We start from the raw sequence: 16,768 nt of genomic DNA, 5'->3' as shown, positions 1-16,768 counted from the left end.
CTAAACACGCAGAGTAATAACACAATAATGTAGTTTACATATAAGGCCGGATTATTTTCCACATTTCACTTTCTCATTTGAGCCGGATATAACCCAGATTTAGCCCTGTCCAGTAGTATGAGAGCTGAGGCAGTTTCCTTTTTGATTGTCATGACTGTGCTTATATGTCTGTTCTATCTGTGTTTATGACCAAGTTTGTGTGTGTATGTTGTAATGACTGTACGGGAACAGGCATGAGGGAGTGGCACAGGCAGTGTAGCAGTCACACAGTTCCAGGGTTCTCCACCCTCAGAGGACTGTGTGGATTTCCTCAGAGTGCTCCGGTTTTATCCCACAGTCTAAAACACACATTGGTAGGCGGAGTGGCTGTCCATATGTGTGAGGGTGTAAGTGACTGAGTGAGTGCCTGAAGCCCAGTGATGGACTAAACGTGTATGACATGAGTACATGAATGTAGTTAAATGCAATTTTCAGAACTGAAAAAAACATATTCATGAAATAAAATATAAAGAACCCTACTCAATTTTATATTGGAGACAGTATATGACATTATAGACTTTATAAATTAATACATTTCTTACAGACAGAAGGAAGAGAGAAAATACTAAACTTACACACTGACAAACAAGCTTTATTTAAAGGCCCAAAAAATGGAATATAAAAGGACAGTAACAATAAAATAAAACATAGCATATATATATATATAAATATAAATATATACTGAATAAAAATATAAATGCAACATTTGTTTTTGCTCCCATTTTTAATGAGCTGACCTCAGAGCTCTAAGACATCTTCTATGTGCACAAAAGGCCCTTTTCTCTCAAATATTGTTCACAAATTGATCTAAATCTGTGTTAGTGAGCGCTTCTCTTTTGCCGAGATAATCCATCCACCTCACAGGTGTGGCATATCAAGGCGCTGATTAGACAGCATGATTATTGCACACGTGCCTTAGGCTGGCCACAATAAAAGGCCACACTAAAATGTGTAGTTTACTTTTATAGTATTGTGGGGGGTGGGGGGATCCTCTTCAATATCTGTGCGAAGACCATGCTGCAATATGAGGTGATGTTCGTGAATGAATGGCACAACAATGGGCCTCAGGATCTCGTCACCATGTCTCTGTGCATTCAAAATGCCATCAATAAAATGCACCTCTGTTCATTGTCTAAACATCTGCCTGCCCATACCATAACACCAACACCACCATGGGCCACTTGATTCACAGTGTTGACACCAGCAAACCGCTCACCCACACAACGCCATACAAGCAGTCTGCCATCTGCCCTGTACAGTGAAAACTCATCTGTGAAGAGAACACCTCTGCAATGTGCAATACACCATCAAATGTGAGAATTTGCGAGACCCCAATGAGGATGACGAGCATGCAGATGAGTTTCCCTGAGACGGTTTCTGACAGTTTGTGCAGATATTCTTTTGTTATGCAAACCAATTGTTGTAGCAGGTGTGTGGGTGTCTGGCGACCTTGGAGGTGAACATGCTGGATGTGGAGGTCCAGGGCTGGTGTAGTTACACATGGACTGCAGTGGTGAGGCTGGTTGGTGGTACTGCCAAATTTTCTGAAAAGCCTGGAGATGGCTAATGGTAGAGTAATGAATATTCAATTCATCGGCAAAAGCTGTGGTGGACATTCCTGCAATCAGCATGCCAGCTGCACACTCCCTCAAAACTTGCAACATCTGTGGCACTGTGCTGTGTAATAAAACTGCACATTTTAGAGTAGCATTTTATTGTGGCCAGCCTAAGGCACACCTGTGCAATAATCATGCTGTCTAATCAGCCTGGAAGGTTGAAGGGAGAAGTAACACAGATTTAGACACTAACACAGATTTGTGAATAATATTTGAGAGAAAATGGTCTTTGGTGTACAAAAGTGTTGCATTTATATTATTGTCCAGCATATAAAAATGATATTAAATAAACTTAAACATTCTCAGGCTGTGCAAAGATTTTGCTTTAAACATCTCATCAGAAATACATCACGATCATCATCTCAGTCGTTGTCATAGACACAGTCTAAAACAAACAAATAAACATGGGATGAATAAATCACACAACAGTACATGCAGTATATAGTATAAATGCTTATAATGTAATACATACCTTCTCCCACATCATCATATATATCAGAATCCCTGAGAGAGAGAAAGAGAAGAAAGGGATAGGGAGAGAGGAGAGAGGCAGAGAGAGATAGGAGGTAGGAAAGATAGCAAGAGGAAGAGGGATAGAGGAATAGATGAAGGGGAGAGAAATAGGGAAAGAAAGCATGAGTGAGGGTGTGTGAATAAAAAGTAAACTAATAAAAGAATTTGTTCATTTGAACTAATAACAAGACACTCACTGCTCAATGTTACTGACGGATACATAACCAACTGTGAAAAAAAAATGAGAGAGAGAGATACTTATTACACCAGGGTTTATAACTCTTATAATATGCCTGTGTTTATAACTTTGTCTGTATGATTTTGTAACTGAGTTTACAACTACAAATAAATGTGTATAGGTTTATGACTGTATTTAGAACAATGAGTATATTCATATTTATATGAAGCTATAAACTCCTTTTTTGGACATTCATTCAGCCTGGAGGGGGCACCAGTCCTTCACAGGGCAACAACACACACATTCACTCACACACCTACGGACACTTTTGAGTCGCCAATCCACATAGCAACATGTGTTTTTGGACCATGGGAGGAAACCAGAGCACCCGGAGGAAACCCACGTGGTCACGGGGAGAACACATCAAGCTCCTCACATACAGTCACAGTCTTGGAGATAGGAATTGTTGCAGTTTTGCAAGGCGATGTTTAGACCCATCTTGTATACAAGTCTTGAGAAGCTCAACAGTCTGTGTTTGCTCTTTGGTGGATTCTCTTTTTATTTTCATTTGATATCAGTTAAAGTGCTAACTGTGGAACCTTCCAGAACAGTGTTACTCTTAGAACTTTTTCAGTCTTCCAGGTTTTTTTTTTGTGTGTGTTGCAAGTGCCACATTCTATTGTTTTTTTTTCATAGTGTTGACAAAATACAATTAAGTTTGTTCATGAAAACAGAGGAATTGTTTTCTTTGTACTTTTATCAGTTAAATAAAACTTCATGTGATTTAACAAAGTACTGTTTTTAGTCTTACTGCATTTTTAGAAAGTGTCCCATCATTTCTGGAAATGGGGTTTGCTCAAAGGAATGTTCTTTTATGTTTTGGCTGAACTACTTAATTGTATTTTGTAAATATAAAAAGACACTCCAAAAACATTGGGACAGAAGCAATATAAGAGTAAAAATATATATATAGAATATTTATTTTAAACCTTTCTGAAACATTCCACTATGAGCAGGTGAATATAAGGATTAAAAAAAGGCCATCTACCAAGGGCTTAGTCTCTGCAAACACAGTGGGCTCATGGCTACTTTGTGCCAAACTTTTGACAGGGGACTCAAAAAAAGAACATTTCTCAATGCAACACCATTTACCATTCACATTACTGTGGAAAATATTCCTGGAATTTGAAGAAATCCCAATCCATATAAGGCAATGCCAGAAACTATGCTGAATGTGCTTGACCTCCGTTTTACGTTGTTCTGTTTTATCTCTTTTATGCTCATTGTTTTTTCCTAGAGAAGAGGATTTTGGAAAGAATGGTCATTGATTCAATTCCCTCGACTTGCAAGAAAATTGGGAGAGAAGTCTTCCTTCCTTAGTCCACAGCTGAGGTGCCCTTAAGCAAGGTACCAAACCCACAACTGCTTCCTGGGAGCCGGGGATGGCTACCGGTCGATATACAATGACAAATAATTTTATTTAATTTCTCTAAGTATTAACTTACATTGTGTTCCTGTTTATTCTGTTTTCTCTGTTAATGTGTCTGTCCATTTACTTTGTTTTCTTTAGGATTGTCTTTGTGGTCTTCAGGATATGTTTAGTTGTGTTTCCTTCCCTTTTCACATTTAGTTACCGTTTGCGTCTATATTTAGTCTGTGATTTCCTTTAATAAAAGTTCTGTTTCTCCGAACTTAACCCATGCCCTGTTGCTTCTTTCTACTGTGACAATACAACGTGAAACGGCTCAAAAGTATTTTCTTTGCCCAAACCCATTTCAGATGGTCTAAAAACAGTGGAAGTATGTTCTGTGATCAGAAAAGTCATAGTGTCTGCTTGATATCTACAGATGTCAGATTCTCTGCACCAAAGACAAAACAGACCATCCGACAGGTGCAAAAGGAACAATCTGTCATGGTAAGTGGCACCAGTGTCCATGGTGACTTGAATATTAGTGAAGGTACCATTAATGTGCAGGAGTATACTGTAATCTTCAAGAGGAATAAATTGGAATTTTTCTTTGAAAGTCCATAGCTATTTCAGCAGGAAAATTCTAGGCCTCTTTTTGCATGGGCTATAATAGTGTGACTTTTTATACACAGAGTGTGAGATTCAACAACATCCATGAACTGTTGATCCGTGGGTTTCCTCCCACGGTCCAAAAACACACATTGGTGGGTGGATTGGTGACTCAAAAAAGTGTCCATAGGTGTGAATGTGTGAGTGTGTGTCTCACTGTGAAGGCATGGCACCCCCTCCAGTGTGTGTTCCTGCCTTGTGCCCAGTGTGGTTACAATGAATGAATGAATTAACAGTCAAGCTGGTCAGTTAAACATAGGAAATCTTATTTAAATTTGTATTTTCATCATACTTTTGTAAGTAAAAAAAATGTGTTGCATTTCATAAAAAGAACACTGTTGGCTTGTTTAAATCATATATGTTTTATTATATGTGTTTATGAATATATGTAATAGTGTTGTCTATTGTCTGCTTTTATAAAAGTGTGATTATGACAATGTATGCAGCGTTGTGTGTGATTTGTTTATAGTAGTGTTAAGACTAGTTATAGCAGTATTTTTACTGTGGTGTTAATTTTTGAGCATAATAATGATATCACTGTTTTGTGTGTGAGACTGACATTTTCCGTCGCTGTTTCTGCCGATGACTTTTCCATCTTTTGGACTGGATATTACACTGATGGCATCACCAGGTTTCACAACCAGATCTTTATTGCCAAACTTCTTGCAGACCAGAACCGGAAGAACATTTGTCACAAAGAGAACACGTATCTCCTGATCATACTGTAGGAAGAGAACATGATCATCATCTTCATCATCAGCTATATATGTATCATTATCTTCATCACCAATAAACAGATCAGATCATCATCTGATCATATTGCAGGAGGAAAACATCATCATCATCAAGATAATGAGTCACCGTTAACATCAATATCATCATCATTATTGAATACCATCATCATCATCCTCCCCATCATCACCATTATAATCAATCACATCATCAACATCATCAGTATATACATAATTGCTATCATTGTCATCATCAGCTTGACCCTCACTAGCAGTACCTAGTGTCTCAGTCATGTCTGTTGCTCATACTCTCTCTGCTTATGTCTCACCTTGAACTTTTTGCGAAACTCCTTCTCCTCTTTCTCAAACCTCTTCTTTTTCTTTGGGTCCATTTCATCAGTCTTCACCTGTGGAACACTGAACGCAGAGAGAAATGAAATGATCCACTATAAGAAATCAAGACATAGAAAAGACATAGGAGACCCTCCGTATTGAGAGTAGGATGTTGTAGAAGATCATAAAATATTACATCCATTGCTGAGCTCATAAAAAATGTAAAACTTACTCATATCAACTGTTAAATACTTATACAGTGCCTGGCCAAAGAAAAATGTCACTCACTGACTTTGATTACTGTACAAATTTATGATGACATTGTTTTAAAAGTCTAATGCAACAGGACAACTTTTATCTCTGCCCAGAGTTGAATTTATTGCTCTTTTTTTAATGATGAGAAAGTTGAACCGCTCCATCAAATCTCCCCCAGTGCATTACAAAGACTTTCAGTGGGACTGACTAAGGTAAGAACTCTGTAGTGATGGTTTATGTATGAAAATAATGCCTCATGATCCCAGAGCCATACCTTCACAACTTGAGCATTTTGTAAGTAAAAAGCCATTGAGGGGATAAACAGGTCATTCAGTACATTCAGGTCCTCAGCGGACAACTTTTTCCTGCTACAGTGGGCTGCTGAGATCTGACAAACTGGAATGACCCCAGATCATAACAGAGTCTTGTACAGTGGACACTGTGTATGATGGATGCATTGTCACATGCAGTTCACTTCTGATCAAATTCATCAGATAAGCCAGTCTATAAGGCCCTAGCAAGCTACAGCCTTTTGTCCTGATTAACCTCACTAACATGTTGCTTTCTTGCTGCCAAAGCCCTAATTGTGCGAGTTTTTGTTACATCTCATCACACATTTACTTTCACTATTAAACATAGCTGTGAGTTCTCCTACTGATTTTTTGAGGATCTGACTTCACAAAGTACTAAAGAGAAGGAAGAAAAGTAGAAACACAGAGGCGTATGTTACTGACATGGTTAAACTCATTCATTTAATTTTTAAATAATGGGAATGGATGGGACTGGATGACAATTTAAACATCACCATCAGCGATAACTTGTTAATTTCTCTTGTTTATGTCTGACTCATGTGCCTTAATTATCTCATTCTTTCCAGTTTTCCTTTTGCACTGGACTATTATTAAACCAAGTTCCCAGTAATTTCAACACTCTCCTTAATTGCTTTCTTTGCTTGATGCAAGCCAATAATTTAACCTTGTGTGATTAAGTAGTAATATATTTTACATGACCATAGGACCACCCTCAGCTCCCAGGAAGGATTAGGTGCCTTGCTCAAGGGCACTTCAGCCATGGATGTTCCGGTCGGTTGTGGGGATCAAACCGCCAACCCTTCAGTCCCAAGTCCACTTCCCTAATAATTAGGCCACAGCTGATCCCACAGAGGAGGTGCATTGTTCCAAGAATTGCTGCAATACATTATAGTGGATGGTGCAAGCCCTTCTTCCATGTCCCTGCATTACAGATGTATGTAATATCGTCCTTTTATAGAGGAAGTATCACATAATAAACTGATAAGAACAAATACTGCCCTTGATCTTAGACAAAAGCAGATAAATATCAAATGGCAGCTCTGACTTGTTTTTTTTTTTGGCCAGGCAGTGTATGAGTTAATAATGTAGGCTTCATCAGAATGTATTTACTACTGTCAATAATTTAACAACATTATGCTGATAGGTATGATCTACAAAAATATAACGAGACCATTTTTATTATTATTTATTATTATTATCATTTCTGATAATAACTGACCTGGGTACACCAGTCGAAATGGCCTCATCATAGGTTTCTTCATCGATAGCTGAGAGAGAGAGAGAGAGAGAGAGAGAGAGAGAGAGAGAGAGAGAGGGGATGACATGTTTAGGATAAACAAGGAAGCAGGTAGTTTCGCAATCACACAGCTCCAGGATTCTGGGGTTGTGGGTTTGAGTGCCTGGTTCTGTGAGGAGTTGGTGTGTTCTCCCCGTGTCCACGTGGGTTACCTCCGGGTGCTCCGGTTTCCTCCCACGGTCCAAAAACACATTGTACATGTTGGCTTGGCAACTCAAAAGTGTCCATAGGTGTGAGTGCATGTGTGAGTGTGTGTGTGTTGCCCTCTGAAGGACTGGCGCCCCCTCCAGTGTGTGTTTCCACCTTGCGCCCAATGATTCCAGGTAGGCTCTGGGCCCACCGCGACCCTGAACTGGATAAGCGGTTACAGATAATGAATGAATGAATGAATGAAATAGGAACTCTCACCTCCATTGGCATCAGGAGGAGGAGGAGGAAAAAGTGAAGGAGGAGGGGGAGGAAAACTGTAAACACAAACAAACTATTGGTCAGGGTTGGTGTCAGGAGTCCTCAATTATGTATATTGTTATATTATGTGTAATACACTATAAATCTTAAATTCAGTGAAATAGAATTTAATTGAAATGAGGGAAGTAATGCTACAGAAAACTTCAATAAAATGAAAAATATTTTAGTTTTAGGCTTGAACAGCTATATAGAACTTACTGATGATTTATCACCAAACTCAGTTAATTTAATGTAAACAATTTAAACAATTCAAATAAATCAATGTTTACTAAAAGTGTGAAGTGTTTATAAAATTTTACAAAGTGTCAGAAGTTCCATCTTCCACACAGTCATAAATATCGTCACCCTCCTCAATCTCTGGAACTAAGAGGAAATTAGAGATCAGAGGCAAAAATCCTTAATACACACAAAAACATTAACAGCTGAAAGCTGAACAAAGACGCACTGCATCTAGACAATCTAATCTAATCTAACATTGAGTATTATTAAAGTAGAACAACATGCTAATTGCTTCAAGAAAATAAAGAAATGGTGATCTTACCTTTATTTAAACTGAAACGAGAAACACAATAAATTTTCATTAGTTTAACTGTGAATAAACAAGCTTATTGCACATTAGTTTAAATGTAGTGTATTTGGATATGAGCTGCATTTATACTGTTTCTCTTCTGTACATGAGTAAGATTATTAGTGGGTGGAGTCTGTAATAGGTAATTGGCATTGTTAATGGATTATACAAGAAGCTATAGTGATGGAGTGTTTTTACCTGCTGGACTGCTCTGATGCTCCAACATCATCATAAACATCCAGTGTAATTGGCTCCTGTCCATTACCCTCAGTGTCCACCACATCAGATTTTACATAGCCATCTACACACACACACACACACACACACACACACAGTAATGAATAACACTGAAAAGATGTGGGATTTATTAAAGCAACGTGAGAAGACAAAAGGCAGGGCTTGGACATCTAGTTGCATCCTATATATATTTAGACGTAGTGAAGCGTCTGGCACTGGATTCACAAAAAAAATCTTCTTGGTGTGCTTTTTCTTAACTTCTGGAAAAACCTTAATATAACAAATAATTCTTTACAAAAATGTTCCCAGTTTTATTTCCAACTTTTCTCTAGTGCTGGGCGATAAGAGTGCAAATCAATATCTTAATTAACTGTATATTTTACCATGATTACGATCAATGAACGATTATTTTGTTCTTGTATTTTTGATCCTCATAGTTCAGTGACGAGGCTTGTACTGTAAATATTCTCCAGTATTAAATATGGGATATTTTTTTCTAATGTTGCTGGGAGCTTGTTTCTCCCTTGTTTTAGAGCACTGGATATATTTGGTGTGTGCTTTGGTCACTGAAAGTATTTTATTCTCAGCATTTACTTTTGACTTCTTTTTTTTCAGTGTCTTCTTAATTATAGTCAAAACACAGCATGTCAAAACCACAGACACTGTGCTTTTTTTTGGTACTAGCTGCTCGAGTCACTTCGTCGTTCTCTAGGTTGCTTCCACGTGGCAGATAGGGGCAGAATCATGTGACTACAGCTTGGTGGTGTGGTTTTAAAAGGGACAGTACATGAACACACAGTGCGGACATAACAGAATAAAATAAATTAAAAATAAATAAATAAACAGTAAAAAGCCACCAATATAGACAAGATGAAGTCGATTAAAATTGTGAATGTCGATTTCGATTAATTGCCCAGCCCTACTTTTCTTATAAGAACATTTCCAAGAAAAAAAAATATATATATATTTTCTAGCAACTGTTACAAACTTGTCTTAGACTGTAAAAGATCAGTAGTTTATCCTCTAAATATATCCGTTTAAATAGCTGAACTACAATTAATGTCTATTTTTGATTTTGCATTGCAATCAAATTACAAAAATATGAAATTATTATAAATAACTAAGTGCATATTAACTCAATGCACACAAGTTCGCATTTTTACATTTTAAAAATAATCTAGTATTTGCACAACAGAACAGCTCTAAAGCAGATTTTAAATTAATTTCATTATAAATAAGCTTTCATACACTAAGCAATGTAACTGAAGCAGTTTAATGTTAATCCACAATAATATTTCACTCAGGTTTAGTGTGGTAACACTTGTTTCTGTGCTAACCAGCTAACATCAAAGATAAACTGCATTGAATCTTTTTTCTTGCTGATTAATTTCCTAGTAATTATTAAATACAATTTATTGTGCCATTTCATATAAAATACAAAAAGTCTTGCTTCTTCATAACCTTGACTAAAATTGTAGTGAAATTTTCTACATGTTAAAAGCTCAATGACGCATGATGATACACAAAATAGATTGTGGGTGTGAAAACCAACATTAACCAATTATATTACATCATATTTTCCCACCGCAGCTGACACTCTTATCAATCAGCAAAAACACTGAACTAATCTGTGGTCAGTTCAGGTGATGTACAACTCGAGAGCAAACTTCTCTTTACAGTGTAAAAAACAAGGGCAGAAAACCCTTTCCTTAAAATGTCATGCTATGAGTCAGCCAGCTCAGATTAATCCATTTTTTTTAAGAGTGTGAGATAAATGTGCAAATAATTTCTCACCGGAGATATTCTCGAATCACTCTGAAAATAAAACAGGATACACCCACAGAGTATTTAAGATACAAGACAGTGGTCATTGTTTGGAGCCTTGTCGAGATTGAGGGCAATAATAGACAACTATGCTTAACCTAAGGCCTTAGGTAAAACCTATTCGCAAAAATGTAAATAATTAAAACTGAATCAGTTCAATCAAATGTCAAAGACATTTAAAGGAACACTTCAAAAGATCTGGCTCAGGAATATGAGTCACATATTTTTGACTCCAGATAAATAGTCCTATTTCACAGAAATGCATATGTTAAAGAAATTCAAATGTGTTTGTGTTGCATGTGGACCAAAATATCATGTCTTCCAGCTGGTGCAAATAAAGTATAATACAACTGGTGAAGTCATATTAGAGCAACAGCTTGGAGAATTAAAATAGAATATGAGACAAAAGTAAGCAGGTCTTGGTTAAGTGCGGTAATTACTTCACCTGAAAATTTTTATATCACATCACATCACAACACCCCCCCCCACCCCCCAGCTGTGTCTGCAGTCTTTATAAAATCCACAGAAGTCCACAAAAGTCTTCATATCAAAAACAGATTGTTTGAAATACTCTATTATCTACTGTAAAATTCCACATTTTTATTACAGTGTAGTGTATAATAAGCTGTAAAATGCAGAATAAAAGACGATATTCCAAACGCTCTACATAGAAATCAGTGAAGTGTCCTAAGAAAACGTAAGAACATGATTGATACTATTTACCTAAGTATTTTTCCCCCAAGAATTGCATTTAAGATTAACCCAATATTTTCATGACCTTCTAAGCTTTTATTTCAAGACTTTTATTGTGCATGTGTTATTGGTTTCCATGGTAACTCACAGTATCCTCGGCTGTTTCTGGCAAGCCATAGTCCAGCAGGGTTTGCAGTCGTGCGAACAATCTCCACTTTCTCTCCCCTCTCCAACTCCAGATCAGTTTTACTGCCTTTACAATCCACTCTCACTGTCCCCTTTAATAACACCTCCACTGAACCCTTGAGCTATACAACCACACAAACACACACACAGTGAGCAGAAAAATCAAAAACATTAAATCATTTAATGTTGTTTAAAGAACGAGCTTTATAGAAAACTCTAAGTATAGACCTTTACAGACAAGTACACCTCACCTTAAACTTTTTCCTGGCCTCTTGTTCCCTCTTCTCCATCTCCTTCTTCTCTTTCTTTTCTCTCTCTGCTTTCTCCTTCTCCATCTTTTTCTTCAGCTTTTTTGAGTCTTTGTTCTTTGTCTTGTTGGTGTCTTTTATTTCGTTCGATTTCTCATTTTCCACATCTGGCCTGGTAAGGAAAGGTCAGGAGAGTTTAAAAAGGTGGATTAACACATTCTTCACTTGTCAGCTTTCAATGAGCAAAATAAAATATGCTGTCATTCAAATCAGGTTTGTTTAAAAAAAAACTCAGGAGAAAAGGTGTAGTTATATCTTATATATCTGAGGTTTTTGGCCTCAGAAGATTTTTTTTTCTATGAAAATAACCTAGATATGCTATCTCAATGAAGAGGTTAATCAATGAAAGGGCAACTATATTTTACCTCAGCCAACCTCTCCATGCAATTGTGGGTGTGTGTAATTGTCTCTAATTACTTGGATAATTATATCTATATCTTTTTTATCTACTGTATATTTATACTCATTTTATTATATCACACTGGCTTGGAGGTATTTCTTTGTGCTGATTGTGCAGATTTGTTTCCATGCAGTGGGTGTATGGAGTGTGTTTTGAATGTTTAGTGATGTGAACATATGGCTACAATTTTATTTTTAAAGGGTTTTTTCATGGTATGAGCTATTTCATTTATGTTTTTTTTCTAGGCAAACTCTCACCATTTATTGTCAATATCATCATATGTCTCCGAGTCGTTATTAACCTCATCCTAATAAATCAGAAACACACACACACACAATATTGTAAAGTTCAACATCAACACTGTGTACAGATATCAGACTGGAATATGTAGATGTCTTTATTTTTACCTCAAACTCACTGTTTTGGCCTGAAGGAAAAAGGGAAATAAAAAAAAAAACATTTAAATGTTTCTGCAATCACAATGCATTTAAATGTGTTATATCACATTATACAAAACCATGCATTTTTGATTGCATGTCATAGTAATAGCATATTAATAAAGTATTTCTAAGCAGAACACTAATTGCTAATTATTTACCCAACCAGACACCCCCATTGGCTAGAATCATTCTGTATGTGTGTGTGTGTGTGTGTGTGTGTGTGTGTGTGTAAAGCATGCCTTGTTCAGTGATTATTAAGACTGATATACACCTGTTTTAGACTGCGCTATGTTCACATCATCATAACTCTCCTCTTCAACCTCCCTCCTGTAAACAATCAACACAAACACAAACAAACAAAAAACACAGCATATGAACGATAAATTGTAAAGAGGTTTATAAAAATTTTACTGCTCTTTATAGTGAGTGTGACTGGTTCTCCATGGTTCACTCACAGTGGGAGTGGTCGAACCTCTGGGACGTCTGGAGGAGGAGGAGGAGGAAACCCATTATCAGAACTGAAACCAGGAAAACCTGAAGGATCTTACACACAGAACAACAGATTTAGAGAGAACAGTGGCTAGGCACAGGTTTAAGACTGATGTAGTACTTGGGTTAGGGTTGACTAAGGATGGTTTAAGGTGTCAGGTTTAGGTTTAGGAGACATTTATGAGGTTTATAAGCTTTAGAGTTTTATAAATCAGGATTAAGATTGTGAGTGTTTTATGAGTTTTAGTGCTGGATCAAGAGTGTATTAGAGGAGAATCAGGACTGGGATTAAAGTTGTTTAAGGGTTTAGGAGTTGTGTAAAGTCAGGATAGGCTTTTTTTAACACTAGGTTCAGGGATCAGTAGAGAGTCAGGATGAAGTTTAAAGGCTTTAAAGACATTTGATTTAAGGTTTTGACCTCACCTTGACAGAATATTTGTAGGTCAATGTAAGGTGGTCTCCTGGGCTTTGCTGGACACATCCCCAAAGACACCATGCTGGGCAAAGGCTTCTGCTTTGGCTGTGATGGGTCTGTTTCATTGTGGGTGGTGCTTAAAGCAGTGTGACCTAAAATTTTGGGGTTGGATACTTCTCTTAGCAGCTTCTTCTGGAATGGAAACTGGCCTGCAGCATTGTGGGTGGGGCTTGTGTTGCTGTGAGCGGAGTTTTGGTTGAAGGCAAATTTCAGAGGTTCTGAATTGTTCTGCCTGTCCAGTAATGGTTTCTTATGCAGCAGGCCTGGAGTAATTTGGATGGGGTTTGTTTTGTTGTTGGCATGGCCTACCTCATTGTTGAAGGGGCTTTGGGTAGGGGCTTCAATTGACGGCTCTGATTCATTTAGACCAGTTGGCGGTTTTTTCCAGATGGGTGGGGGTTTTGGAGAAAGTGTGCTGGTAAACTTTGGCTGTTTATCTCCATCTGGGAGGATCTTGCCCACTGGAGGTTTTGGGGTGAGGGACAGTGAAGGCCGTGGTACTTTAACCTCATCTTGCCCACCCTTCTCTAGTGCCTCCTTCAGAGCAGCCACAGAAGTGACAGCTGGTTTATTGGCAAGAGGAACAGGACCAGGTAACTTTCCCACTGGGGCAGGAGGTCTAAACCTCTTCTCCATGGAAACGGCAGCGATGCTTGGCTTTGGAGGGTGTGCCCTGGGCTTGGGCCGATGACAGGAGTACAAAGGAGATTGAAGGGAGGGGTTCTGGGAGGAGGGAAAGGGTTTTCTCGCCACCTGGGGTTTGTCTGGAAGAGGGGGTGCCAATGAGTTGGCAATAAATCCACGCTTCACTTTTTGGGAATTACAGTGAGTGCCCTCTAGAGCCTGAAAAACACACACACAGGGTTTGGTTTAGGGGTCAGTTAGAGGAACACTAAGTAAGATATGGTACTTTTGATCCTGGGCTCCCCTACAGTCGCCGAGTGTAATTCACTTTTACAGCACTGTCCTTAAATTAAGGAGGAATTGGGAGGCAGCGGTGGATTCCTACCCTCCTCCAAATGTTACATAGCACAGTTTCTGCAGTGCTGAGTCTGGAGTAACAGTGACAGAGGCTCTATTCTCCCTACTACAGGTCAGTAAATCATCACAATGATTGTGTAGCCATTATTTTAAGGTATAAATACTTTAAATATTAAATATGAATACTAAACTTAGATACTGTGAGAACCTTCCAGATCCTAAAATAAATTAAAAATATACATTAGGACAAGGTTTATAGGTTGAATAAGAATTAAAACTAAACTCAGAACAAAAAGTGAGACTTTACAGAGTGAATATAAATGCGAGCACCCTCCAGGGTCTGAAATACACACCAACACACATCAGGACTATATAGTTTTATAGGGTGATTAAGGATAAAAAAATGTTTGAGCATAGATTAAGGATCAGAACTTGGTTTAGAGGTTGATTCAAAATTGTGACATAGTTAAGGGGTTAATTAAACGTCGAGAACAAAGAATAAATTCAGACCTAAAAGACAAACCCTGTGTGTGGAAAATACTGTTATTTTTTTACAAATAAAAAACACAAAAAGTGAGTAGCATTTATTTAGTGAAGCCTCGTCTGAAAACGCTGCTGCCGTTAAATAAAAACTAAAATATTCCTTTAGTAACAGGAAGAATAAATGCATCTTTATCATAGATTAATATAAGTCTTTATTACACAGCATTCTGGACCATTTCTACTGGTTCAGTCATCGTGCAATAATCATACACTAACACTTTTAGCTAGTTTATATTAGAATGGAAAAAGATGAAGTGTATATAATGTTGGAAAATGGTGGGTTTACAGATTGTGTGCGTGTGGGCTTGTGTGTGAGAGGGAGATCGTGTGCATTTTCAACCGCTGACTGAAACCACATGTCAGTATTTACACTTTAACAAACTTATCACCTCTTTGGGCGTGAAAAAACTTAACACTTAACCCGTAAAACTCTTTAGATCTTCTTTTAACACGCAGTGCTCAACACTAAACATATTCATTCATTTTACAGTCATGTAATAGTTAATCCTTTCTTTATTAGAGCATGAGATAGTAAGAAGAACTAGCTGCACATGATCCTAAAATCACCATGCATAAGGTCAACAGTCTGCCAGAGGGGTGCATACTTCCCTATCCTTAGGGTGCAAAACAGTGGACACATGTTCTCTGGGGTTTTATATATATATATATATATATATATATATATATACCCAGTATTTATGTATTCTCAGAAAAATAGAGACAGATACTGCCATAAAGAGTATCAAGTTCAAAGTCATGTATTACGGTAATGTAACTGTAGCCACTTTTTGGAATGAAAATAAAAGTAACACATTACAGTTACTCACTTAAAAAGAAAATAAACTTCTTCATTATTCCTGTCTCTAACAGGACAATGATGATGGTGCACAAGACATTTCAAATGAAATATAAAGGTCTTCTGTATTATCCACTCTATCTAACATCTTTGGACAGCTGTGTACAGCCCTAGACCCTTATTGTGTGTACAAATAAATTTTAAAGCATTTTTGTGTAACATATAATGTGAATAATGTTCTCTGTTTCGTTTATGCTCAGAAGCTCAGCATCTTTTACAATGAAAGGGTATGTTTGAGGGATAAACTGTAAGTTTTTATTTTCTGTTTGAGTTACCACAGAAAAACACTTGTAACTCAAGTTGTTTCATGTTGTAGCACTCTCAGTCTGTGTTTAATTTCATGCTGTAAGCCCTCTCATATCTTTTCATGATTTTCAAAATTTGGAGGGCTCGCCATTCTGTCTACACACTACCAAGTGCTGTTTCTCTGCTGTGAACAGAAAGAGAATCCTAGCATTTTGGACTGAGTCCCATTGTCTATTTTTTAACAGTTTACTGGCTGTTTATTGGCTTCTTAAACACATTAGATCTGTTTCCAGCACACAAACAGACTGGAGATCTTTGCAAATTTTATAATGCTTTTGATTAATTCTGTTCACAATTGCTAACATTGAAATTACCAACTTAGAATCATCTATGCCAAAATTCACAGGTATATATGGGCACAATATTATCCTCAATAACATATGATCATTCCACTTCATTAAACTAGCTGAGCAGTGTTGGGGTTTTCTTTGGCTTGTCTTTTAAATTATTTGTCTCAGAGAATACATCATGTAAAACTGAATCATTATCCCTCTCACATCCTTCCTGTTATTGAAGGCATTCCTCAGAACTCACAGTGTTATATATACACATCAGTGACATCACCTATGCAGCTGGTTATTCTTTTACTCATTTGCACTACTGTTCAACAGGCCTTCATCTACCATCATCTTTCATTAAATCCC

General features: G+C 37.4%; 1 protein-coding gene and 2 pseudogenes across 1 annotated transcript; all 3 read right to left on the bottom strand.

Annotated features, from left to right (window-relative positions):
* Positions 1–16,768, bottom strand: part of LOC136677908 (uncharacterized) — a 256,856-nt pseudogene that overhangs the window by 105,972 nt on the left and 134,116 nt on the right.
* LOC136677800 (FYN-binding protein 1-like) lies at positions 1,919–15,156 on the bottom strand. The gene is made up of 18 exons (XM_066655450.1): positions 15,145–15,156; positions 13,387–14,281; positions 12,930–13,017; positions 12,746–12,801; positions 12,442–12,461; positions 12,292–12,341; positions 11,578–11,746; positions 11,289–11,448; positions 8,585–8,687; positions 8,360–8,370; positions 8,118–8,181; positions 7,759–7,814; positions 7,273–7,321; positions 5,484–5,571; positions 4,983–5,145; positions 2,366–2,396; positions 2,128–2,159; positions 1,919–2,040 (listed from the first exon to the last, which is right to left on the bottom strand). The coding sequence occupies exons 1-18, from the start codon at positions 15,154–15,156 to the stop codon at positions 2,018–2,020; spliced, it is 2,070 nt and encodes a 689-aa protein (XP_066511547.1). The 3' UTR covers positions 1,919–2,017.
* Positions 6,905–7,081, bottom strand: LOC136679847 (U2 spliceosomal RNA; annotated as a pseudogene).

Source organism: Hoplias malabaricus, chromosome Y (genome assembly GCF_029633855.1).
Source record: "Hoplias malabaricus isolate fHopMal1 chromosome Y, fHopMal1.hap1, whole genome shotgun sequence".
Classification (NCBI taxonomy): Eukaryota; Metazoa; Chordata; class Actinopteri; order Characiformes; family Erythrinidae; genus Hoplias; species Hoplias malabaricus.
Note: the sequence above shows the minus strand (reverse complement) of the source record. Positions and strands in the feature narration are given on the sequence as shown.

What these genes read in the sequence shown, in the direction of transcription:
- LOC136677800 (XM_066655450.1), bottom strand. An exon ending in ATTTCGACTGGTGTACCCAG is followed by an intron (nt 5,572 to 7,272) that starts GTCAGTTATTAT and finishes CTCTGCGTTCAG; the next exon opens with TGTTCCACAGGTGAAGACTG. An exon ending in AGTTTCGCAAAAAGTTCAAG is followed by an intron (nt 5,146 to 5,483) that starts GTGAGACATAAG and finishes CTCTTCCTACAG; the next exon opens with TATGATCAGGAGATACGTGT.